The sequence below is a fragment of the Ranitomeya variabilis genome, chromosome 3 (genome assembly GCF_051348905.1).
Source record: "Ranitomeya variabilis isolate aRanVar5 chromosome 3, aRanVar5.hap1, whole genome shotgun sequence".
NCBI lineage: Eukaryota > Metazoa > Chordata > Amphibia > Anura > Dendrobatidae > Ranitomeya > Ranitomeya variabilis.
The window spans coordinates 548,302,293-548,329,233 of NC_135234.1; the positions used below are offsets into that span (position 1 = coordinate 548,302,293).

Sequence of the window (26,941 nt, forward strand, 5' to 3'; positions counted from 1 at the left end):
ATGAAAGCATGGATCCATCCTGCCTTGTATGGAGCATCTTTGGGATGTGCAGCCGACAAATCTGCGGCAACTGTGTGATGCCATCATGTCAATATGGACCAAAATCTCTGAGGAATGCTTCCAGCACCTTGTTGAATCTATGCCACGAAGAATTGAGGCAGTTCTGAAGGCAAAAGGGGGTCCAACCCGTTACTAGCATGGTGTACCTAATAAAGTGGCCGGTGAGTGTGTATATATATATATATATATATATATATATATATACACACATATATATACATATATATATATACATACATATATACATACATATATATATATATACATACATACATACATACATACATACATACATACATACATACATACATACATACATACATACATACGTAATACCAAGAGGACAAAGGAGTAAATAGGGTTAAAAGAATGATATTTTATTAAAGTACAAAAGGATTTTAGTACATGATGCAATAATACAAAAATTCATATAGTATAAAGTGCAAAAAGGATGGTTAAAAACCGGAATCCCCAGGTGTGCAAACTGCCCTAAGAGTGAATCAAAAGTCATAAGGCTGCTAGTGCATGATAATTTATAATGGCAGCTTCTGCCGACCAGCAACAATCCTAAATAGGATGTTAACCAATAAGTATTGGGCAGTGCTTACCTATCAAGAAGTGGGCAGAAGCACACACCGGGCTGGAACCGAGGTGATAAGAGACCTCCCTCTTCGATAAAGCAATCCGCGAAACGCGCGTCAGGGGGCTGCCAGCGGAGCAGAGTAAATCCTCTGGCCTCATATATGGGTAAGCTGAACTAATTGAGATTTTGACTGTGGTCTATGTGGCGGCATGTTACTACAAAAGCATGTGTCTTATTACTTGTCTCTTGATATGGGGGTATGTCTTTCCACATGACCTTAGAATCTGACATAGGATATATATTTATACCTACCCAAAGGCTATTGGACTCTGTCTACCGCTGGTATACCTATGGGCTCTCCATTTGAAAATTCTCCTGTCTTATTTGTGCCTTTATAGCAATTGTAATTTTATTATATTGCATTGTTATTTATTACAAATAAAGTTTATATGTTTTTGAACATGTGCCTTGGGATTTTGTTACTCCTTTTGTCTGTGGTGTGTGTGTGTGTGTGTGTATGTGTATATATATATATATATATATATATATATATATATATATATATATATATATATATATATATATATATATATATATATATATATATATACCGGCCACTTTATTAGGTACACCATGCTAGTAACGGGTTGGACCCCCTTTTGCCTTCAGAACTGCCTCAATTCTTCGTGGCATAGATTCAACAAGGTGCTGGAAGCATTCCTCAGAGATTTTGGTCCATATTGACATGATGGCATCACACAGTTGCCGCAGATTTGTCGGCTGCACATCCCAAAGATGCTCTATACAAGGCAGGATGGATCCATGCTTTCATGTTGTTTACGCCAAATTCTGACCCTACCATCCGAATGTCGCAGCAGAAATCGAGACTCATCAGACCAAGCAACGTTTTTCCAATCTTCTACTGTCCAATTTCGATGAGCTTGTACAAATTGTAGCCTCAGTTTCCTGTTCTTAGCTGAAAGGAGTGGTACCCGGTGTGGTCTTCTGCTGCTGTAGCCCATCTGCCTCAAAGTTCGACGCACTGTGCGTTCAGAGATGCTCTTAGGCCTACCTTGGTTGTAACGGGTGGCGATTTGAGTCACTGTTGCCTTTCTATCAGCTCAAACCAGTCTGCCCATTCTCCTCTGGCATCAACAAGGCATTTCTGCCCACAGAACTGCCGCTCACTGGATTTTTTTTCTTTTTCGGACCATTCTCTGTAAACCCTAGAGATGGTTGTGCGTGAAAATCCCAGTAGATCAGCAGTTTCTGAAATACTCAGACCAGCCCTTCTGGCACCAACAACCATGCCACGTTCAAAGGCACTCAAATCACCTTTCTTCCCCATACTGATGCTCGGTTTGAACTGCAGGAGATTGTCTTGACCATGTCTACATGCCTAAATGCACTGAGTTGCCGCCATGTGATTGGCTGATTAGAAATTAAGTGTTAACAAGAAGTTGGACAGGTGTACCTAATAAAGTGGCCGGTGAGTGTATATATTTATTGTATATATGTTTTAACGAACATTTGAGCCCATAAATCCATTAGATGTCGGTTTTGCAAGCCTGCGAGAAAATATCACAGTACAGATGCCATACGGATTACATACGGAGGATGACATGCGCAAAATACGCTGCCACACCCTGCCTACGGATGACATACGGATCACTATTTTGGGAACATCTCTGCGTATTACGGCCGTAAAAAACGGACCGTATTTTCATACGCTGAGTGTGACGCCGACCTTATTCTACGCGTTTCGGAGTGCATATGACTCCTTCTTCAGGAATATACCACAAGTACAGACAACACTTGTTACAGACTTTAACCCCTTCCCGACTTTTGACGCATACGCTGCGTCATGAAAGTCTGTGCCAATCCGACCTATGACGCAGCGTATGCGTCATGGAATGATCGCGTCCCTGCAGATCGGGTGAAGGGGTTAACTCCAATCTCACCCGATCTGCAGAGACAGGGGGAGTGGTGCTTCAGCCCAGGGGGGGTGGCTTCACCCCCCCGTGGCTACGATCGCTCTGATTGGCAGTTTCACTTTCAACAGCCAATCAGAGCGATTTGTAATATTTCACCTAAAAAACTGGTGAAATATTACAATCCAGCCATGGCCGATGCTGCAATATCATCGGCCATGGCTGGAAATACTGAAGTGCACCCCCCCCCCCCACCCCACCGATCGCCCCCCCAAGCCACCGATCTGTCCCGTAGTCCCCTCCGTCCTGTGCTCCGCTCCCCCGTCCTCCTGTCCGCTCCCCCCGTGCTCCTATGTCACCCGCCCGTGCTCCGACGCCCCCCCGCGCCCCGATCTCCCTCCCCCCCCCCCCCCCCCTTATACTTACCGAGACTCCCGGTGTCCATGCATCTTCTCCATGGGCGCCGCCATCTTCCAAAATGGCGGGCGCATGCGCAGTGCGCCCGCCGAAACTGCCGGCTGGCAGATTCATTACAAGTACATTTTGATCGCTGTGGTAGGTTCTATCACAGTGATCAAAATAAAAAAAATAGGGTTAGGGTTATGGCATGTGCGGATTGGCCGCGGATCCGCAGTGGATTGGCCGCTGCGAATTCGTAGCAGTTTTCCATCAGGTTTACAGTACCATGTACACCTATGGAAAACCAAATCCGCTGTGCCCATGGTGCGGAAAATTCCGTGCAGAAACGCTGCGTTGTATTTTCCGCAGCATGTCAATTCTTTGTGCGGATTCCGCAGCGTTTTACACCTGTTCCTCAATAGGAATCCGCAGGTGAAATCCGCACAAAAAAACACTGGAAATCTGCTGTAAATCCGCAGGTAAAACGCAGTGCCTTTTACCTGCAGATTTTTTTAAAAATCATGCGGAAGAATCTTACACGAATCCGCAACGTGGGCACATAGCCTTAGGGTTAGGGTTGGAATTAGGGCTAGGGTTGGAAATAGGGTTAAGATTAGGCTTGTGGTTAGGGTTACGGATAGAGTTAGGGGTGTGTTGGGGTTACAGTTGTGGTTAGGGTTGGGATTAGGGTTAGGTTTGGGATTAGGGTTAGGATTAGGGTTTGGGTTGGAATTAGGGTTACGGGTGTGTTGCGGTTAGGGGTGTGTTGGGGTTAGGGTTGTGATTAGGGTTATGGCTACAGTTGGGATTAGGGGTGTGTTGGGGTTAGTGTTGAAGTTAGAATTGAGGGGTTTCCACTGTTTAGGCACATCAGGGGTCTCCAAACGCAACATGGCGCCACCATTGATTCCAGCCAATCTTGCGTTCAAAAAGTCAAATGGTGCTCCCTCCCTTCCAAGCTCCGACGTGCGCCCAAACAGTGGTTTACCCCCACATTTGGGGTACCAGCGTACTCAGGACAAACTGGGCAACAACTGTTGGGGTCCAATTTCTCCTGTTAACCTTGGGAAAATAAAAAATTGCTTGCTAAAACATCTTTTTTGAGGAAAGAAAAATGATTTTTTATTTTCACGGCTCTACGTTGTAAACTTCTGTGAAGCACTTGGGGGTTGAACGTGCTCACCACACATCTAGATAAGTTCCTTGGGGGGTCTAGTTTCCAAAGTGGGGTCACTTGTGGGGTGTTTCTACTGTTTAGGCACATCAGGGGCTCTGCAAATGCAATGTGACGCCCGCAGACCATTCCATCAAAGTCTGCATTCCAAAACGTCACTACTTCCCTTCCGAGCCCCGGCATATGCCCAAACAGTGGTTTACCCCCACATATGGGGTATCAGCGTACTCAGGAGAAACTGGACAACAACTTTTGGGGTCCAATTTCTCCTATTACTCTTGCAAAAATAAAAAATTCTGGGCTAAAAAATTATTTTTGAGGAAAGGAAACACATTTATTATTTTCACGGCTCTGCGTTATAAACTTCTGTGAAGCACTTGGGGGTTGAACGTGCTCACCACACATCTAGATAAGTTCCTTGGGGGGTCTAGTTTCCAAAGTGGGGTCACTTGTGGGGAGTTCCTACTGTTTAGGCACATCAGGGGCTCTGCAAACGCAACCTGACGCCCGCAGAGCATTCCATCAAAGTCTGCATTTCAAAACGTCACTACTTCCCTTCCGAACCCCAACGTGTGCCCAAACAGTGGTTTACCCCCACGTATGGGGTATCCGCGTACTCAGGAGAAACTGGACAACAACTTTTGGGGTCCAATTTCTCCTGTTACCCTTGGGAAAATAAAAAATTGTGGGCTAAAAAATCATTTTTGAGAAAAGAAAAATTATTTTTTATTTTCATGGCTCTGCGTTATAAACTTCTGTGAAGCACCTGGGGGTTATAAGTGCTCACTATGCATCTAGATAAGTTCCTTGGGGGGTCTAGTTTCCAAAATAGGGTCACTTGTAGGGGAGCTCCAATGTTTAGGCACACAGGGGCTCTCCAAACGCGACATGGTGTCCGCTAACGATTGGAGCTAATTTTCCATTCAAAAAGTCAAATGGCACGCCTCCCCTCCCGAGCCTTGCCGTGCACCCAAACAGTGGTTTACCCCCACATATGAGGTATCGGCGTACTCAGGAGAAATTGCCCAACAAATTTTAGGATCCATTTTATCCTGTTGCCCATGTGAAAATGAAAGAATTGAGGCTAAAAGAAATTTTGTGTGAAAAAAAAGTACTTTTTCATTTTTGCGGATCAATTTGTGAAGCACCTGGGGGTTTAAAGTGCTCACTATGCCTCTAGATAAGTTCCTTGGGGGGTCTAGTTTCCAAAATGGGGTCACTTGTCGGGGAGCTCCAATGTTTAGGCACACGGGAGCTCTCCAAACGCGACATGGTGTCCGCTAAAGATTGGAGCCAATTTTTCATTGAAAAAGTCAAATGGCGCTCCTTCCCTTCCGAGCCCTGCCGTGCGCCCAAACAGTGGTTTACCCCCACATATGAGGTATCAGCGTACTCAGGACAAATTGGACAACAACGTCCGTGGTCTAGTTTCTCCTTTTACCCTTGGGAAAATAAAAAAAATTGTTGCTAAAAGATAATTTTTGTGACTAAAAAGTTAAATGTTCATTTTTTACTTCCGTGTTGCTTCTGCTGCTGTGAAACACCTGAAGGGTTAATAAACTTCTTGAATGTGGTTTTGAGCACCTTGAGGGGTGCAGTTTTTAGAATGGTGTCACTTTTGGGTATTTTCAGCCATATAGAACCCTCAAAATGACTTCAAATGTGAGGTGGTCCCTAAAAAAAAATGGTTTTGTAAATTTTGTTGTAAAAATGAGAAATCACTGGTCAAATTTTAACCCTTATAACTTCCTAGCAAAAAAAAAAATTTGTTTCCAAAATTGTGCTGATGTAAAGTAGACATGTGGGAAACGTTATTTATTAACTATTTTGTGTCACATAACTCTCTGGTTTAACAGAATAAAAATTCAAAATGTGAAAATTGTGAAATTTTCGCCAAATTTCCGTTTTTTTCACAAATAAACTCAGAAATTATCGACCTAAATTTACCACTAACATGAAGCCCAATATGTCACGAAAAAACAATCTCGGAATCGCTAGGATCCGTTGAAGCGTTCCTGAGTTATTACCTCATAAAGGGACACTGGCCAGAATTGCAAAAAATGGCAAGGTCATTAAGGCCAAAATAGGCTGGGTCATGAAGGGGTTAAATAGGTTAAAATTTCAAATAAATGCGTCAGAGGCTCACCTGACAGATGACGTCACAGGTTCTGACGTATTAGCACATGATAAATATTTTAAATGACGAGTGAATAATAAATGGTATGTAAAATAACTCCATTCGTCATACATATCTACTTATCTTATACAGGAATATAGAAAAATCAATTGTAGAAAAATCCCTCTTCTCTTTTTCTTCCTTCTTTTTTCTTTTCTCCTTTTTTCTTTCTTCTGTGTGATTGATTTTTCTATATTCCTGTAAAAGATAAGTAGGTATTTATGACGAATTGAGTTATTTTATACACCATTCATTATTCACTTGTCATTTAATATATTTATCATGTGCTAATACGTCAGCACCTGTGACGTCATCTGTCAGGTGAGCCTCTGGCGCGTTTATTTGAAATTTGAACCTATTTAAAGTCTGTAACAAGTGTAGTCTATACTTTTTGGTATTTTCCTGAAGGAGTCATATGCACTCCGAAACGTGTCGAATAAACCACTGTTCAATTGTACATTTTGTCTGTTTTGGATGAGCCGGCAGAGCGGATCATAATCCACAAATCCTCCTATTCAGCGATTTTAGCTACGGTCGCGTATCGACCGGTGGATCTGCGGCAGCCGGCACTATATGCCTATGAATCTTTTACATCAGGTGCGCAGTTACATTACTGGCGAATCTTCTTTTAAAATGTGAGATAAGACACTTTCTGCGCTTTTTCTTTCCTACAAGGTATATTACAAGTGTTAGTAGTAGACATGAAATGGCTGTAACCTGCTGTGATTTGCCTGTACTCTCCCCACCTGAGTTTTACTGCGTGCTATGAAATAATAAAGAAGAATTTTCCATGATGTGGGGAATGCCGTCATCTTCACTTCTACTACTTGAGATGTAGGGTCCAACCTCTGAATCTTTTCTTCCATTGAGCTCAAGAAACCTCAGTCTGATGTGGGTAAGATGTTTCTTATGAATATAATATATATACACTGCTCAAAAAAATAAAGGGAACACTTAAACAACAGAATATAATTCCAAGTAAATCAAACTTCTGTGAAATCAAACTGTCCACTTAGGAAGCAACACTGTTTGACAATTTCACATGCTGTTGTGCAAATGGAATAGACAACAGATGGAAATTATTGCCAATTATCAAAACACACTCAATAAAGGAGTGGTTCAGCAGGTGGGGACCGCAGACTACATCTCAATACCAATGCTTTCTGGCTGATGTTTTGGTCACTTTTGAATGTTGGTTGTGCTTTCACACTCGTGGTAGCATGGGACGTACTCTACAACCCACACAAGTGGATCAGGTAGTGCAGCCCATCCAGGATGGGACATCAATGCGAGCTGTGGCAAGAAGGTTTGCTGTGTCTGTCAGCGTAGTGTCCAGAGGCTGAAGGCGCTACCAGGACACAAGCCAGTACACCGAGACGTGGAGGGGGCCGTAGGAGGACAACAACCCAGCAGCAGGACCACTACCTTAGCCTTTGTGCAAGGTGGGGAACAGGAGGAGCACTGCCAGAGCCCTGCAAAATGACCTCCAGCAGGCCACAAATGTGCATGTGTCTGCAAAAACTGTTAGAAACCGACTCCATGAGGATGGTCTGAGTGTCCGACGTGCACAGATGGGGGTTGTGCTCACAGCCCAATGCTTGGCATTTGCCACAGAACACCAGGATTGGCAAATTCGCCACTGGCGCCCTGTGCTCTTCACAGATGAAAGCAGGTTCACACTGAGCACATGTGACAGAGTCTGGAGACACCGTGGAGAGCGATCTGCTTCCTGCAACATCCTTCGGCATGACCGGTTTGTCAGTGGGTCAGTAATGGTGTGGGGCGGCATTTCTTTGGAGGGCCGCACAGCCCCCCATGTGCTCGACAGAGGTAGCCTGACTGCCATTAGGTACCTAGATAAGATCCTCAGACCCCTTGTGAGACCATATGATGGTTCGGTTGGCTCTGAGTTCCTCCTAATGCAAGACAATGCCAGACCTCATGTGGCTGGAGTGTGTCAGCAGTTCCTGCAAGATGAAGGCATTGAAGCTATGGACTGGCCTGCCTGTTTCCCAGACTTGAATCCGATTGAACACATCTGTGGCATCATGTCTCGTACCATCCACCAATGTCACATTGCACCACAGACTGTCCAGGAGTTGGCAGATGCTTTAGTCCGGGTCTGAGGAGATCCCTCAGGAGACCATCCGCCGCCTCATCAGGAGCATGCCCAGGCGTTGTAGGGAGGTCCTACAGGCACGTGGAGGCCACACACACTACTGAGCATCATTTCCTTGTCTTGAGGCATTTCCACTAAAGTTGGATCAGCCTGGAACTTCATTTTCCACTTTGATTTTGAGCATCATTCCAACTCCATACCTCCATGGGATTTTAGTGGTGATTTACGTTGATAATTTTTAGGTTTTATTGTTCTCGACACATTCCACTATGTATGTAATGAATAAAGAGTTACAACTGGAATATTTCATTCAGTGATATCTAGGATGTGGGATTTTAGTGTTCCCTATATTTTGTTTGAGCAATGTATATATTTTTTAAGAGGGTTTTTAGCCATCCGTTTTTTATCTCAATGAGGTTAAATAATGTATTCATAGAAATCCCTCCTAACTATGAAGGTTATCTGAATAGTGCTGCGCTGGAGTGAAATATTCTGATTAGATAGGCCCATTTGTTTTTAGTGGTTAATTAGTTTTGCTTTTAGCCTTTGATAGATATTACTTCTCATTCACTTCTCCATCATTCTTTCAGGTTCAGAATATTCCTATTACAGCTTGATATTGAAGAAAGCTGCGCAGTTTCTTTCCGACCTACAAATGAGTTTGCTGAAATTTGCATTTTCTATAAGAGCACATTCTCCCACTGTGCAGATGTTCCAACAGGTACTGTGCTAACTTCTTATTGCACTAAATGTGTCAATGATCATAAACTCTATTTCTTACCAACAATTTCTTGAAGAATAGACTACATTTCAGATAATACATACATGTGCATAATACATGATCTTCTTTGCTTTGTCATTACCCTGACATGTAAAACCCCTATACATACTTCATATACTACTACATGATCCCTCCATTATTTCTCATTATTATATTGTCCTTGTCTTGTCTCACACTTAGCTCAGTTCAGCCTTGCACTAATTTATCTGCAATAATACAACACTGAATATTAAAGACTTTGTTTGCAAGGTTAAATTGGCATATTGTTTAAGTGGGCTGCCTTTAATGTATACCACAAGTACATTGTGCTATTTGTTTCCCATCTATTCATGAATAAAGCATTTTTGGATGTTCGTTTTATATTGGTCTTGATTTGCCATTAAAATTGTAAATCACCGCACCGATTCTGTACGCAGGACACCGTGTGCAGTCTCTAGTTGGTCAGGGACATTATTTCAGTATTTCCTTATTTCCTGATTTCTTAATATTTTAAACTCCTAGAACCAAAAAATTTGTAATGGTTGTATTAGTCATAGGTAGATGCTGGCTGTATAACACAGCAGCATCTGCACATTATGAAGCAGATTGAGCTACTAAACCAATTTCATACTTTGCTTAACGACTTATGAAAAGAATGTATGCCGTTGGTCGTTAATTAGTTAAAGCAGATCTGTCATTATGCTTCCCAATGCAAACTGCTTACTATTATCTGTTCAAACAGGAAAAAAAAGAGAAAAGAACTGAGATGGTCAGTAGTAATAATGTAAATAATTTATTTAATGCATAAATATGCAGTGGTGATGAACTGATATTAAAAGAAGGCGCATATTAAACTAGATGTATGGTGTTATAACAAATTGCTGCACATAAATATCAAACCTAAATCAGGTTTATGACATGCAGATGTTATGTCACATGGTATATACATAATAATGAAATTCCAAAGTAGTTTCACAGTCATCAAGAAAAATAGAATGCAGAATTTTAGGTAGGACATTTTGGACTTGGCAGAGGAGGTTTCACTGGCCATTTTTATTTGGAGGAAAGCAAGCGTTTCAGTTGCCGTGAATATGGAAACCCTTTTTTTTTTTTTTTTTTTTTTTTTTTTTTACACTGACAGATGATGGAACTGAATGGGGACTTGATTTTTGTGGGATGAGTTAAAGTTTTTATTGGGACTTAATTTTGGGATAAATTACAGTTTTCGTTTTATATTTCTTTTAGGATGGGTTCATGTTTACCTTGTTCTCTACTCTGACCATTTACGTTGGGGTTTCCGTCTAAATATGCAAAAACAGGATTCAGATGGCACACCTGACAGAACTATACACTTTAATGAGGCAGTCAACAAAGGCCAAACCAACTCAATCAGCCTCATTATATTGAATGTTTTGATCCGGGGTGCAGTTTGAATCACATTTTTGGACATTTAAATAGAAACTCCAATGTAAGTGCTCAGCGTAGAGAACAGGATAAATGGGACGTAGGGCTATTTCTGTCTTTTAACCCCTTTCTGCCATCTGACATACTATCCTGTCGAGGTGACCTGGGACCTAATTCCCAGGGACGGGATAGTACGTCATAGGCAATTATTACAGCTGACATCCGGCACATTAACCCCCGGAACACTGCGATTAAACACGATCGCAGCGTTCCTCTGGCATAGGGAAGCATCGCGCAGGGAGGGGGCTCATGTGATCGCGTTGTTCCAAATGTCTCCTCCCTTGGAGGTGGCTTGCAAGCGCCTGCTAAGAGCAGGCATCGGCAAGCCTGCAGCACTGTCTGTCAGATCGCTGATCTGACACAGTGCTTCGCAAAATGTCAGATCAGCAAGATGACACTATACAACTGTGTCCCACCCTGGGACAAAGTGAAAAAGTTAAAAAATGAGTAAATTTACATGTTTAAAAAAATAAAAATAAAAAAATAATTCCTAAATAAAATACAAAAATATATATTCCAATAAATACATTTCTTTATGTAAATAAAAAAACAATAAAAGTACACCTATTTAGTATCGCCGCGTCTGTAACGACCCTACCTATAAAACTGTCCCACTAGTTAACCTCTTCAGTGAACACCTTAAAAAAAGGCAAAAAACGCTTTATCATACCGCCGAACAAAAAGTGGAATAACACGTGATCAAATAGACTGATATAAATAAACATGGTACAGCTGAAAACGTCTTGTCCCGCAAAAAACGAGCCGCCATACAGCATCATCAGCGAAAAATAAGTTATAGTCCTCAGAATAAAGTGATGCAAAAATAATTTTTTTATATAAAAGTTTTTATCGTATAAAAGTGCAAAAACATAAAAAAGAGGTATCGCTGTAATTGTACTGACCTGAAGAATAAAACTGCTTTATCAATTTTACCAAACATTGAACGGTATAAACGCCCCCCCCCCCCAAAAAAAAAGAAATTCATGAATAGCTGTTTTTTTGTCATTCTGCCTCACAAAAATCAGAATAAAAAGCGATCAAAAAATGTTACTTGCCTGAAAATGGTACCAATAAAAACGTCAACTCGTCCCGCAAAAAACAAGACCTCACATGACACTGTTGGCCAAAATATGGAAAAATTATAGCTCTCAAAATGAGGAGACGCAAAACTATTTTTTGCAATAAAAAGCATCTTTTAGTGTGTGACAGCTGCCAATCATAAAAATCCACTAACCCCCCCCGCTATAAATAGTAAATCAAACCCCCCCCCCCCTTCATCAACCCCTTAGTTAGGGGAAAAATAATAAAATAAATTTTTTTTATTTATTTCCATTTTCCTATTAGGGTTAGGGCCAAAGTTAGGGTTTGGATTACATTTATGGTTGGGATTAGGGTTAGGGGTGTGTTTAGGGTTATAGTTGGGATTAGGGTTAGGGGTGTGTTGGGGTTAGGGTTGGGATTAGGGTTAGGGGTGTGGTTAGGATTTCAGTTAGAATTGGGGGGGTTTCCACTGTTTAAGCACATCAGGGGCTCTCCATATGCAACATGGCGTCGGATCTCAATTCCAGCCAATTCTGCATTGAAAAAGTAAAACGGTGCTCCTTCCCTTCCGAGCTCTCCTGTGCGCCCAAACAGGGGTTTACCCCAACATATGGGGTATCAGCGTACGCGGAACAAATTGGACAACAAGTTTTGTCATCCAATTTCTCTTGTTACCCTTGGGAAAATAAACATTTGGGGGCTAAAAAATCTTTATTGTGGTGAAAAAATTATTTTTTTATTTTCACGGCTCTGCATTATAAACTGTAGTGAAACACTTGGGGGTTCAAAGTTCTCACAACACATCTAGACAAGTTCCTTAGGGGGTCTACTTTCCAAAATGGTGTCACTTGTGGGGGGTTTCCACTGTTTAGGCACATCAGGGGCTCTCCAAACGCGACATGGCGTCCTATCTCAATTCCAGTCAATTTTGCATTGAGAAGTCAAAAGTCGCTCTTTCCCTTCCGAGCTCTGCCATGCTCCCAAACAGTGGTTTACCCCCACATATGGGGTATCGACGTACTCAGGACAAATTGCACAACAACTTTTGGGGTCCAATTTCTTCTGTTAGTCCAATTTCTTCTGTTACCCTTGGGGAAAATAAAAAATTGGGGGCGAAAAGATCATTTTTGTGAAAAAATATTTTTATTTTTACGGCTCTACATTATAAACTTCTGTGAAGCACTTGGTGGGTCAAAGTGCTCACCACACATCTAGATAAGTTCCTTAGGGGGTCTACTTTCCAAAATGGTGTCATTTGTGGGGGGGTTTCTATGTTTAGGCACATCAGGGGCTCTCCAAGCGCGACATGGCGTCCTCTCTCAATTCCAATTTTTTTTTTATTTTGTTTGTACGGTGTTCTTCCTTTAATATAAGTGCTAAAACTACTTTATTCTTTGTGTCAGTACAATTATGGAGATACCAGACTTGCGCTACTCACAAAAAGTTAGGGAAATTTGGCTTTCGAGTGAAATTCATGGAAAGCTGAAAAAATTCACCCTGCAGTCTTATTTTATTATGAAAGCGGGGCATTTAAGAAGCATGCAATGATGATTTCTAGTGATGAGCGAATATACTCGTTACTTGAGATTTCCCGAGCATGCTCGTGTCCTCCGAGTATTTTTTTTAGTGCTCGGAGATTGTTTTCTTCGCCGCAGCTGAATGATTTTAGCCAGCATAAGAACATGTGAGGGTTGCCTGGTTGCTAGGGAATCCCCACATGTACTTATGCTGGCTAACAGATGTAAATCATTCAGCTGCGGCGAAGAAAACTAAATATCCGAGCACTAAAAAATACTCGGAGGACACCCGAATGTGCTCAGGAAATCTCGAGTAACGAGTATTATTCGCTCATCACTAATTTCCTCATCTCAAACAATTATAAATTGAAACAAAAGCTAACAGTCATGGGTATACCCCCAAAAAGTCAATGTCTCAATATCTTATGTGGCCTTGAGCATCAATTACAGCTTGACAACGTCGTCTCATGCTCTTCACAAGTGGAGTTATTGTCTTCTGAGGCATGGCATCCCACTCTTCTTGAAGGGTGACTTTCACATCATTGAGGTTCTGGAGAACATGGTTACAAGCCTCAACATGGCGACTCAGCTGATCCCATAGGTTTTCTATGGAGTTAAGGTCTGGAGAAAGTGCAGGCCACTCCATTTGAGGTACTCCAGTTTCCAGCAGCCATTCCCTAATAATTGTACGACTTTGATGAGCTGGAGCATTGTCCTTCAGGATGATGAAAATTAGGCCTGTGTTCATGGAGAGGCACAATGATTAATGATGGTATTCAAGTAGTAGGGGCTTGTCATTGTATCATTCACAAATTGTAGGGAAGTTCTGTATCAGCTGTAGCAATCCCCTTGTCATCTCCAACATTGTTGGCATCTATCATTTCTGCTCAGCGTGAATCGACTTTCATCAGTTAACAACACTGAGGCCAATTGGTCCCTCGTCCAGCATAGATGCTCCCTGGTGATGACGCCTGTGCCTGGTGGTGTGGTCAAGTACCCTTGCAGGTCTCTTCCAGTCCCTTCCATTTCGCGGCCGGACTATGCCCGTCGCTGATTGGTCGCGGCCAATCAGCGACTTGGGATTTCCTTGACAGACAAACAGACGGAAGTGCCCCTTAGAATAATATATATTATTTTATTATCTAATATATAATTGCCTAGAATACTACTTCCTGCAATTTGTGCCAACTTCCGTGGCTTTGTCCGGAGATAATGTCCGGAGATAATGTTCGGAGATAATGTTCGGAGATAATGTTCGGAGATAATGTTCGGAGATAATGTTCGGAGATAATGTTCGGAGATAATGTTCGGAGATAATGTTCGGAGATAATGTTCGGAGATAATGTTCGGAGATAATGTTCGGAGATAATGTTCGGAGATAATGTTCGGAGATAATGTTCGGAGATAATGTTCGGAGATAATGTTCGGAGATAATGTTCGGAGATAATGTTCGGAGATAATGTTCGGAGATAATGTTCGGAGATAATGTTCGGAGATAATGTTCGGAGATAATGTTCGGAGATAATGTTCGGAGATAATGTTCGGAGATAATGTTCGGAGATAATGTTCGGAGATAATGTTCGGAGATAATGTTCGGAGATAATGTTCGGAGATAATGTTCGGAGATTAATTGCCTAGAATACTACTTCCTGCAATTTATGCCAACTTCCGTGGCTTTGTCCGGAGCTAATGTCCGGAGATAAGTGACGTCACCAGTGTCCTACACCCAGGCAGAGCACAGGGGCCCCAGGCAGAGCACAGTGGCCCCAGGCAGAGCACAGTGGCCCCAGGCAGAGCACAGTGGCCCCAGGCAGAGCACAGTGGCCCCAGGCAGAGCACAGTGGCCCCAGGCAGAGCACAGTGGCCCCAGGCAGAGCACAGTGGCCCCAGGCAGAGCACAGTGGCCCCAGGCAGAGCACAGTGGCCCCAGGCAGAGCACAGTGGCCCCAGGCAGAGCACAGTGGCCCCAGGCAGAGCACAGTGGCCCCAGGCAGAGCACAGTGGCCCCAGGCAGAGCACAGGGGCCCCAGGCAGAGCATATGGGGCCCCAGGCAGAGCACAGGGGCCCCAGGCAGAGCACAGGGGCCCCAGGCAGAGCATATGGGGCCCCAGGCAGAGCACAGGGCCTCAGGCAAAACATGGGGCCCCAGGCAGAGCACAGGGGCCCCAGGCAGAGCACAGGGGCGCCAGGCAGAACATGGGGCCCCAGGCAGAACATGGGGCCCCAGGCAGAGCACAGCGATATTTTGGACCACTGTGCGGTGTTTCAGACCCCCTGTGTGATGTCTGGGGCCCTGTTCTTAAGTATATTAAAGATTAAAGTAACGTATATTAAAGTATATTATAGATCAAATTAGACACGTTTATGAGCACCATTGAGTGATATACTCAATGACATAATTTTTCAACATTTTATGGTTTCAAACTGTAAACACTCAGAGTTTTTTTTACTTCAACCAGAAAACCTTAACGGTTCATAAAAAACTTGACTGTTCAGGATATGATAAAAGTCATAGTATTCTGAATCTTTAACTTATAAAGATACCTTTACATGGGGTGATTATTGGTTCCAGAGAGGCTTTCGGCCGATAATCGTACACATGGCTGGTGACAGGACAATCTAATATATAATTGCCTAGAATACTACTTCCGGCAATTTGTGCCAACTTCCGTGGCTTTGTCCGGAGATAAGTGACGTCACCAGCGTCCTACACCCGCTCAGGGTGGACAAAGATATATGCCTTCGTGGTGCGCGGCACTTTTCTGATTGGTTGCCGCCTGCCGCGAGCAACCAATCAGAAATGTGCCGTACTGTGACACACTCCGCCCGCCATTTTGGTGTGATTTTTGAATTTTTACCTCACAGCAAGTTTCTACTGCGTGGAGGCGGTCCCAGTGACGTCGCTCTTCAAGCTCCTGCCGAATTTCGTCAAAAAAATGATACCATTTACCAAAACTATGTATATTTAGTTGTGAAGTGGTTCAGTGACATTTTCACACCAATTTTGAACTTTTGTTTGGTGTTTTCTCCATATACTGCCTATTATTCACTGACTGTTATACTGAGAGACTGCCGTTTATTAACCTCTTCTTTGCCACACTGGGTATATTGCTCTATTATTTGCCACATAAGGACATTGTCCATTATTGCCCAGCAATTTCTCTGCAATATAAACTGCCTATTTATTAATATCTGTATTCCTGCAAAGAACTATTGCCTATTATTAACTGGCTATTTTCCTACTACCTGACACTGCCTCTTATTAACCTGTTTGCCACCACCACGCTTAAAGCTGTTTAGCTTAGCCAACATGAGCTCTAATAGTAAGGATACTAATGACACAGAGCCCAAAGCTGCTGATGGCGCACGTAAGATCAGGTCTGATATAAAGTATGGTAATGATGCAGAGCGAAAAGCCGCCGATGCTGCACGTAAGCGCAAACAGCGTGCTAACAAGAGTACAGAGGAGAGATGCAAGCGCCTGGACACTGTTAAGTAAGAACCAAAAAAGATAGACTCATATAGTATGCACAACCGAAACAATAAAAAACATATGTATATGAATGTATCAAAAACACACCTTTATTGCAACTCAGAAAAACACTTTAAAAACATCTAAAACATGAAAAACATGTATCAAAACACCATACCCCAAAAGTACAGATGGAAAACCCCCATAAATATGCCAATAATCTCATATGAATGCATACCAATATATCAAATATATATTCTCAAATGAATCCCTCCTAATATAAATGGCCCCTATGTGATAATTGTCCTGACCTAGTACCCAAGAATTTCCACAAATGGAAGAAGTGTGTCTGCTACCAGTATAAACCCATGCACCATGAGCAAATGAGAGACATAAGGTTCAGGGTATTCCAAATCAATACTACCTGTTGGTAGCCAGATGGCAGCAGACAAAAAGCCGTCAAAGATACAGCACACATGGGCGGACAGAAATCTGGAGCCAGGATTCAATCCCCATACCGAGGACTAAGGGGAGGGGGAAAAAAGTGGGAGAGAAAAAGGGGGGAGGGGGGGGGCACAATAGCCCAAGATGATATCAGGGGTATGGAGCAGGGAGAGCCCCACGCGTATCGCTGCCTCAGCAGCTTCGTCAGGGGAAGTGACTGAGGGCATAGTAGGCGGCTTTAAATAGTATGTCTAATGGAGTCAATTACCTACCCATGTGTGGACCGTCATGCGGGGGGACAGGGAGGCGGGAGACGTCATATCCGTCACGTCAGGAGAGACGGCATAATGCCGTAATAGAGGAAGTGTCCATTGGGTACAGTGCGCATGCGCACACCGCGACTCCAGATAGGGTCGCGTTGCGCACGCGCCGTCCCTGGCCGGCAAGACACTGCAGAGGGGAATCGCCGGGAGTATAAAGAAGAAGAAGAAGTGAGAGCACAGTTGAAGGGGCTACATTGGAGCCAAAAGGAGCCGCAGGGGGGGTGTGAAATAAAAGCCCATAAGGCAGTGAATGTTAATAAAGGCAGGGATGAATAATTCATGTGGATAACGGGTCAGCTAATTTCTCAGAGAACCTATGGTGGCATCCCAATAGGTGTCTGGAACCTGTGGGATAAAACTTATTTATTAGAGACAAGAATAAATGGTCCATTATATATAAGAGCACTATAAGGGTACATATTGGAGGCGTAAGCTAATGCTCAAAAGAGCCAATAAAACCTGTAACAAAGGCTGGTTGTTATACAGAGTGTTTATAATATAATATAAACCCCCCAGACCAAACATATAACAGGATACAAAAACTGCATATAAATATACACCCATGTGTGAATATGCCTTAGTAAATTTTCCACTGATGAAACCGTTCGAAAGGCCTGGTGAAGTCTGTGCCCGACCAAAAAGGCTTCTCACAAAGATCTTCCATCCAGCTGCCTCAGTCTTGTATCCTTTTTGTGGTGATGGGTAAGGACCGCTGTATCAATATCCAAAGAGGAGATGAAGGTAACCACAGTTATCACCACCAAGTGGCTGGAGGTAGTCCCATCTGTTGTATTTCCATCCTCTTCGATAGCTGTCTACATCACCCACCATCCATTTTGTATCCAATGTTCCAGAGTTCCACAAGCCACTATAGGTACCGGAATGATTGTCCAGAATCATCGACGTCCATGATGTATCCACCTAGTCCCATTTTATGTTGTCAGCTTCCCTGAAGGGAATAATATTATATAGAAAGTAAGGAGCCAAAAAAGCAACTATCAGTAGGATCAAAACATCTCACTATAGGCCTACCCCAAAAACCCCGTAAAAAGAAGCTCTTCATTGAGCCCCAGGGGCGTCACTGCCTGGAGCTCGAAAATCCACCTGGATTCTGTGCGCAAGAGAAGTTTACGTATATTACCACCTCTTTCACTACAACGGATCTTTTGTAATCCCACAATTTTGAGGTTCGTTGGAGAGCCCCTGTGTGTAGACAAAAAATGTGCCGCCACAGGGGTGAGAACTTTACCTTTTATTTGGTCTATGGCCGCCAGTCGTATGGTGGATATATGCTTCTGTAATCGTTTGCGCAATTCTTGGGACGTCTGCCCCACATAGATCCTGTTGCAGGGACATAAAAGAGCATAAATCACATTCCTAGTCTTGCAGTTTATGTAAGTTTTCAGGGTGTGTCTACTCGAGTTACTCGGATGTGTAAATGAATCTTGCATGGGTTCCATGAAAGGGCAAACGTTACATTCCCCACAGGGGAATGACCCCTTGAGGACGATGCCCCTATTTAACTTAACCGTAGGCCTGGAAAAATGACTCTTAGTCAGCAGTTGCCTCAAATTGGGGGCTCTTCTAGGGGTCAAAAGTGGCCTACTACTGATAATTTCAGTCGTTTGGATGTCCGTTTGTAATATAGGCCAATGCCTAGTCAAAATTGCTCTTACCTGTCCCCAGTGATCATTATATTCCGTGATGAATCTTGTTTGTGGTTGTCGAGGACATCTGTTAGAAGCCAGGAGTGAAGTTTGATCCTGTTGTTTTGCTCGCTGAAAAGCCGTTGATACCACCCGCTTGGGGTAGTGCCTCTGTCTAAAACGATCTGTCAGATCCCGAGCTTGTGTCAAAAAATCTTGGTCCAGAGTGCAGTTGCGTCTAATGCGCAAAAACTGCCCCGTAGGGACACCGACCTTGGTATGCCAGGGATGGAAGCTGTTAAACTCTAAGAGGGCATTTGTCGCTGTCGGTTTCCTGAAAAGGTCCGTCACCAAGTGGCCTCCCCTCTCAAAGACCCTCAGATCCAAAAAATTGATGAAGCTGTTGGAGATGGAATGGGTTAAAAAGATGTTATGGGAATTAGAATTAAGATCATTAATAAACTCAACACAGTCTTCCCTGGTGCCCAGCCAGACAAAGAATATGTCATCGATATATCGATGCCAATTTCGGACCTGGTTTTTAAAGGCCATGGCTGGGTACACAAACATCTCCTCCCACCAACCTAGAAAAATATTTGCATAGGTTGGCGCGCATTTGGCCCCCATCGCTACTCCTGCTATCTGTAAATAAAACGTCCTGTCAAACAAAAAGAAATTATGATGGAGTACGAATCTGAGTAGGTCCAAGAGGAAAGAATCATGTCCCCGGTCCGAATGTACGTTCTTGTCCAGAAAGAAAGCCACCGCGTTTAGGCCGTCCCCATGCCCGATATTGGAGTACAGGGACTCCACGTCACATGTGACCAGGTAGAACTCTCCCGGTAACTCTATCTGTCCACAGACCTCTATAAAATGCGCAGAATCCCTGATGAAGGAGGGTAGGGCTGTGACAATGGGTTGGAAAAAGAAGTCCAGGTACTCACTTGCCCGCTCACAGATGCTGCCAATACTGGAGACGATAGGTCTCCCAGGTGGTCTCTTCTCATCTTTGTGTATCTTTGGCAACATGTAAAATGTTGCCGTCACCGGATGTTCCACCCATAGATATTTTTTCTCTTGAGGTGAGATGATACCGAAACGCTGTGTCCTGCAAAGCAATGTGTCAAATTTAGATGCAAAAATATCCGTAGGGTCAGATGGTAACCTTTGGTAGCACCTAGAGTTAGAAAGCTGTCTATTGGCCTCAGTCAAATATGCTTCCACAGACCACAACACCACGTTGCCCCCTTTGTCCGCTTCCTTAATGACAAATTCTTTGTTGTTTTGTAAATCCCACAAGGCACGTTTTTCCTCATGGCTTATATTGGAGAGCGTACTCACCCGGGCTGGCATGGTCAAGATGTCTCGTTTCGTAAGCTCAAAGAATATTTTTATGGCAGGCACCAATGAGAAGGAAGGTGTTTTGATAGATTTATTTCTTCCCGGGAATCTTCTCCTAGTATGTCCTGATTCACTTTCCTCCAGTAGGTCTAGCAGATCTTGGAAGGTTTCACGCTCATCTGGAGGCATGGATTGTACACTGTTAAGTATACTAATGACACAGAGCCCAAAGCTGCTGATGGCGCACGTAACATCAGGTCTGATAATAAGTATACCAATGACGCAGAGCGAAAAGCCGCCGATGCTGCACGTAAGCGTAAACAGCGTGCTAACAAGAGTACAGAGGATAGATGCAAGCGCCTGGACACTGTTAAGTATACTAATGACACAGAGCCCAAAGCTGCTGATGGCGCACGTAACATCAGGTCTGATAATAAGTATACCAATGACGCAGAGCGAAAAGCCGCCGATGCCGCACGTAAGCGCAAACAGCGTGCTAACGAGACTACAGAGGACAGACAGAAGCGCCTGGACACTGTTAATGCTGCTTGCAATAAACGCATTACTAATGAGTCTTTTGAGGACAAAACTAATCGATTAAGTAATAAAGCTGCTGCTGCACGCTCTCAACGTTGCAAACATAATATTTCCACGTCCTCAGTCATAGATTCTGCCCACAATACAGCTTCTTTGTCTCCATTCATAGAATGTGTGCAGCCTCAAGCTCCTTTAACCGTTGGTAAATCTGCACGTAAGCGCAAACACTGTCCTACTTACACTCCAAATGATAAACGCCGTCGCCTGTACACAGTTAAGTCTGCTTATAAGACATGCTTCACACCTGACTCTTCTAAGGCAACAAACAAACCATTACCAAATGCAGCTGGTGCACGCCGTGAATGGCGCAAAAAAACAGCTTGCACCTCCATATTAATAAACCCTGACCACGATACACCTTCCAACTCCTCAGTGATTGAATCTGTGGACAGTGAAGATCCTCTACCAGGTCCACGCTTTATATATGTTGGCTTAAAGAAACATTCCAATGCTCCGTTACCACAACCTGTACCTCAACATCCTACAGGTTTTACTAATGATGACAGTACCATAGTAGAACACTCCTGTGGTCCTATGAACTATTTATGTGAACATTGTCAAGCATTACATTTTAATGCTGAGATACCAGCAGATAAAAATTTTACTCTGTGTTGTCACAAGAGTAAAGTGCATATACCTATACCCCAATATCCCGAGGTCTTTAAACGATTGCTGACAGGGGAGAGTGAGTTCAGTAAGAATCTCATGGAAAATATTCGTAGTATTAACAGCTCATTTGCTTTCGCCTCCATGGGTGCCAATATATCCCCTCCACCTGGACATGGCCCTTACTGTTTCCGTATACATGGACAAATATATCATCGTACTGGAACCCTACATCCCAGTGATGATCAAGTTCCAGCTTATGCCCAACTGTATATTTTGGATACCGCTACCGAGAATGAACAACGTTTAAACTGTGAACAAAATCAAAAATGTCATCCCACTTTGATGAGTATAATTGCTCTTCAGTTAGACAATGTGAATCCCTTTGTTGCTGCCTACAAAATGTTACGAGATGTGGAACATGAAGAACATCTTAAAGCTGAAGCTAATGGCACTCTCATGCCAAATATCATCATGGCCCTTAAACAAGATCGGAATCAAGACCCTCGCCGATATAATAATCCAACTGTCAATGAAGTTGCTGTCGTATTTGAAAATGACAATGGAGAGCCACCATTTAATCGTGATATTTTAATACATTTACAACCGGACCCCAAAAATCCTTTGGCGCCAAGAACACAACAGGTCAGCATTCTACACAGTAATTTAGATGCTTTACTCTATCTTTATTTTTCCCTTACGGAGACCAGGGCTGGCATGATGGCCTCAAGCAACAAGGGCAAAGTCCACGCAGAGTTACACAACTGCAATATTACTGCTATGTGCTGTCTGTCCGTAATCAGTTTAATCCACTCCTGAATGGTGGCAAACTCACTCAGCAGTACTTAGTGGATGCTTATGTGAAAATCGAGGCAAATCGCCTAAATTATATCCGTCAACACCAAAAGGATTTGAAAGTAGAGGATTATTGTGTACTCCAGGAACATCTCCAGAAAAAATCCATTGAGAAGGGCATCCCCATTGGAAAAACGGTCATTTTACCATCTTCGTTTGAAGGCAGTCCCAGGAATATGCAGCAGCGGTACCAGGATGCCATGGCTATTGTGACTAAATATGGTCGTCCTGATCTATTCATCACCATGACCTGTAATCCGAAATGGAATGAGATTACTGAGAATTTGGAACCTTGGCAGCGAGTGGAACATAGACCTGATTTGGTGGCACGTGTTTTCAAAATAAAACTGGAAGCACTTTTAAAAGACATTAACAACGGATTATTTGGGAAAGTTTGCGCTATGGTTCATGTAATTGAATTTCAAGAACGTGGCCTTCCACACGCTCACATTTTGATTATTCTGGACAGCAACTCCAAATTAAGGACTGAGGAGGACATAGACAATACAGTGTGGGCTGAAATTCCCAATCCTACCCACTACCCTCAGCTCCATAAAATTGTTCTCCAACATATGATTCATGGTCCGTGTGGAGAACACAACCCAAATTCTCCCTGTATGGATCTGGGGAAGTGTACAAAAGGTTTCCCTAAAGATTTGCAACCAAGAACCATCATAGCTAAGGACGCCTATCCTACTTATCGCAGACACTTTGGCCCATCTTTTCAACACCATTCTAACATGATTGACAATTCGTGGGTGGTTCCATATAATCCGTTCCTGCTATTAAAATACAAGTGCCATATAAATGTCGAAGTTTGTGGTTCCATTCAGGCTGTGAAATATTTATTTAAATACGTCTACAAAGGACATGATAAAGCCAATCTTGAAATCTGCCAGACTAACATTCAACATGATGAAACACACCAATTCATGGATTCAAGATATGTTAGTGCACCAGAGGCAGCTTGGCGAATATTCTCATATCCAATGCACAAACAATCTCATAGCATCATTCGCCTTGCTGTACATCTACCGCATTCTCAGCCACTCTATTTTCATGAGGATGACTCTATTGGAAACATCAAACAAAAGCTCCATCAAAATTCTACACTTATGGCCTACTTCAAGCTTAATCAGAACGACCATCATGCTCATATTTATTTATACCGTGAAATTCCCGAAAACTATGTTTGGAAAGAAGGTTCTTGGGAAGTTAGAAAGCGAGCAGGTGGTTCTGTGATTGGACGAATGTATACTGTCAGTGTGAAAGACCAAGAACGCTACTATTTAAGATTGTTATTGTTACATGTCAAAGGTGCAACCAGTTTTGACAGCATAAAAACTGTACACGGAGTCACACATGAAACCTTCAAAGATGCGGCATTAGCTCTTGGCTTACTATTTGATGATAGTCTGTGGAGAAATACATTACTTGATGCCAGTATTCTCAACATGCCAGCACAGCTACGTGACACGTTTGCCTACATTTGTATTTTTGGTCCTCCAGCTAAACCTCGGGACTTATGGGATGAATTTAAGGAACACTTTGTAGAAGACTACTGCTATGCATACCACTCCGACACTCTGGAGTGTGTCAATTGTGAAGGAAGGCTATGCTATGACAGATGTCCAACATGTTCTTAAAGCTCATGGCAAAACTTATACTGATTTTAATTTGCCACGTCCAGTCAAGAAACAACACCTCCTCCCACAGTATGATAAAGATTATGAGTTATCAGCAGCTGCTGAAATGAAAGCTACTCTAAATGAGGACCAACTTTTTGCTTTTGATGCTATCACTCAAGCTTTAGAAGACACTAATTCTACAGCAAAGTGTTTTTTCCTTGATGGTCCTGGTGGCAGCGGAAAAACGTACCTATATCATCTACTCCTACATCAGCTAAGAGGACAAGGAGACATTGTGTCACCTGCTGCCACTACTGGAATTGCCGCCAACTTGCTACAAGGTGGACGAACCATTCATTCTCTTTATGGGATTCCAATTCCTGTGAATGAAACATCTGTTTCCAGGATTAAGAATGATACCGATGCAGCAAAAGATTTGCACAGCACTAAACTTTTTATTATTGATGAGTGCACAATGCTATCCAAATATGCATTGCATGTCATTGATAGAGTTTTACGTGATGTCATGGCAACAAATGTAGCTCACAAAGAAAAAACACCGTTTGGAGGTAAAGTGATTGTTTTTGGAGGCGACTTTAGACAATGTCTTCCTGTCATCCCTCATGGGACAAGAACTGATGTTGTAGAGAGCTGTATAAAATATTCACAACACTGGCAACATTTTACTCGCCTGCCACTTATTAACAACATGCGCTCCATTGATCCTCACTACAGCAGTTGGTTGCTTCAACTGGGAAATGGTGAACTATCTAATGAACATAACCTTGGAGATGATGTAATTGAAATTCCTCCAGACATGGTATGCACTGGCTCTTTAATAATTGAAATTTTTGGAGATAATCTTTGTATTGATGTGAATGACACCGAAAGCATAAATACAGCTGCATCTCATGCAATTTTATGTCCAAAAAATGAGGACGTTGAGAAAGTCAATTCCCAAGTCATGGATTTATTGATAGGTGACTATACTGAATAGATCAGTGATGATTCCATCGATCCTGATGAAGCTGATGACCTCGATCAATACCCACTTGAGTTTTTGAATTCACTAACACCAACTGGAATGCCTTCACATCGGCTGAAACTTAAAATTGGCACCATTGTCATGTTATTACGTAATCTGAACACGAACAAAGGTTTCTGCAATGGTACGCGGCTCATTGTCACTGCCTTACATGCCAATATCATACTGGCTAAAGTAATTAGTGGGTCAGCAGCAGGAAATGTGGTATTCATTCCACGAATTGATTTGTGTCCATCAGAGACTGGATTACCTTTTAAATTAAGACGGAGACAATTTCCCATCAAGCCCGCATTTGCAATGACCATAAATAAATCTCAAGGCCAGACCCTCCATCGAGTTGGTATTTATCTACCAGAACCTGCTTTTGCCCATGGTCAATTGTATGTTGCTTTTTCCAGGGTGAAGCAATGTGAGGGTTAAAGTGGTTAATACACCACTTCAAGGACAATTATTGGCTGATAGTACTAAAGTCTTCACACGTAATATTATCTACAAAAATATTTTAGTTTAAAGTTACTTTTCTTTTTTTTCATTATTCAGTTTTTCTAATAACATAGACAGCAATAGGCAAATTCTATGTATAGAGATAAGGAGAAAAAAAAAAAAAAAGTGTAGCCATAGACATATAGATTTTAAGTACTTATGTAGGAAATACGTATATAACATACGTACTCATTAGCATATAGGGTTAATAACTCATATCATATTTCTAAATTTATGTAGATATGATAATCAATACATATTTTTATAGGTAAGTAGAACACACATTAAGTACAAGATGTAAGATGTGTATCATCCAAATGCCTGTATTTGGTGATAGGAACCTGTATTTGAAGCTCCAGCAGTATAGCTGCTGAGAGATTTCATTTTGTTTTTAAAAAGGGTGAGGTTTTTGTGAACAGGTAAGAGACGGGTGGGATGGCTGTTCACACACATCTCTATCTCCAGGTGTGTTCTGTACATAGAAATAGATATATAGATAGGTACATATTTAGATAGATAGGGAAAGAATAGAGATTTTGCTTTCACATCAACATTTTTCTGCTATTTGGAGAATTTATGGTGGAAAAAAGGCTATTTCTGCACTTCCTGCCTAAGGGCTGACCCACGCCACTCTTGCTGTAAGTTGCATGCAATGTATACGGAATTTGTACTTCACTTGCGGCAGGTGCGGCACATGTGGTTTCTGCAGTTTTCGCCACAAAATCTCCACTTACCAGTGTTTTTGTTGTGGCTGCATTTAATGCAATTGTCGAAGCCGCGTTTGCCGCATTTACTGCAAGTTCACTCCAAGCTTCATCTACATTGCATGGCACTTGCTGAAAGTGTGTTGTAGGTCAGTTCTTTGGTGCCAAGTGTGGAAGTTGTATTGTTTTTAGTTACTTCTGCAAATATCAGAAACATGCAGATGTGAAAGAGGTTTGAGTATTAAGAAATAGGAATCAGTTAGTTAGGACCCATCAGTTCAAAGGCTACCGTGACGTGGTTGATGGGCATGCTTATATTAGCCCATCGGTGTACTATGAACGTTGATTTCTTAAATTTTACACTTCTGTAAAAATAAACACAAAAAATTTGGATACACAAAAAGGCTTTTATTTCTGTTGTACTTATTAGAATTATTTAAAATGAAGGCTTAGCTAAGCCCAAGAGATGATTAAAAACGTTTCATACCAACCCATCAGATGTAAAATTACTGTGAAAATACCTGATGGGCACACAAGTATGCGCCAGTATGGGTACTAAGAGCTTTTCCACA

The 26,941-nt window shown here is 42.5% G+C and overlaps 1 protein-coding gene across 1 annotated transcript in view; it reads left to right on the forward strand.

The window, feature by feature from the left end:
* The window catches only part of UGGT2 (UDP-glucose glycoprotein glucosyltransferase 2), a 459,065-nt gene that overhangs the window by 20,978 nt on the left and 411,146 nt on the right, over positions 1 to 26,941 (forward strand). Inside the window, exon 3 of the mRNA XM_077297152.1 lies at positions 9,033 to 9,163. Coding sequence (XP_077153267.1) covers positions 9,033 to 9,163 — 131 coding nt within the window. The remainder of the gene's footprint in view (positions 1 to 9,032; positions 9,164 to 26,941) is intronic.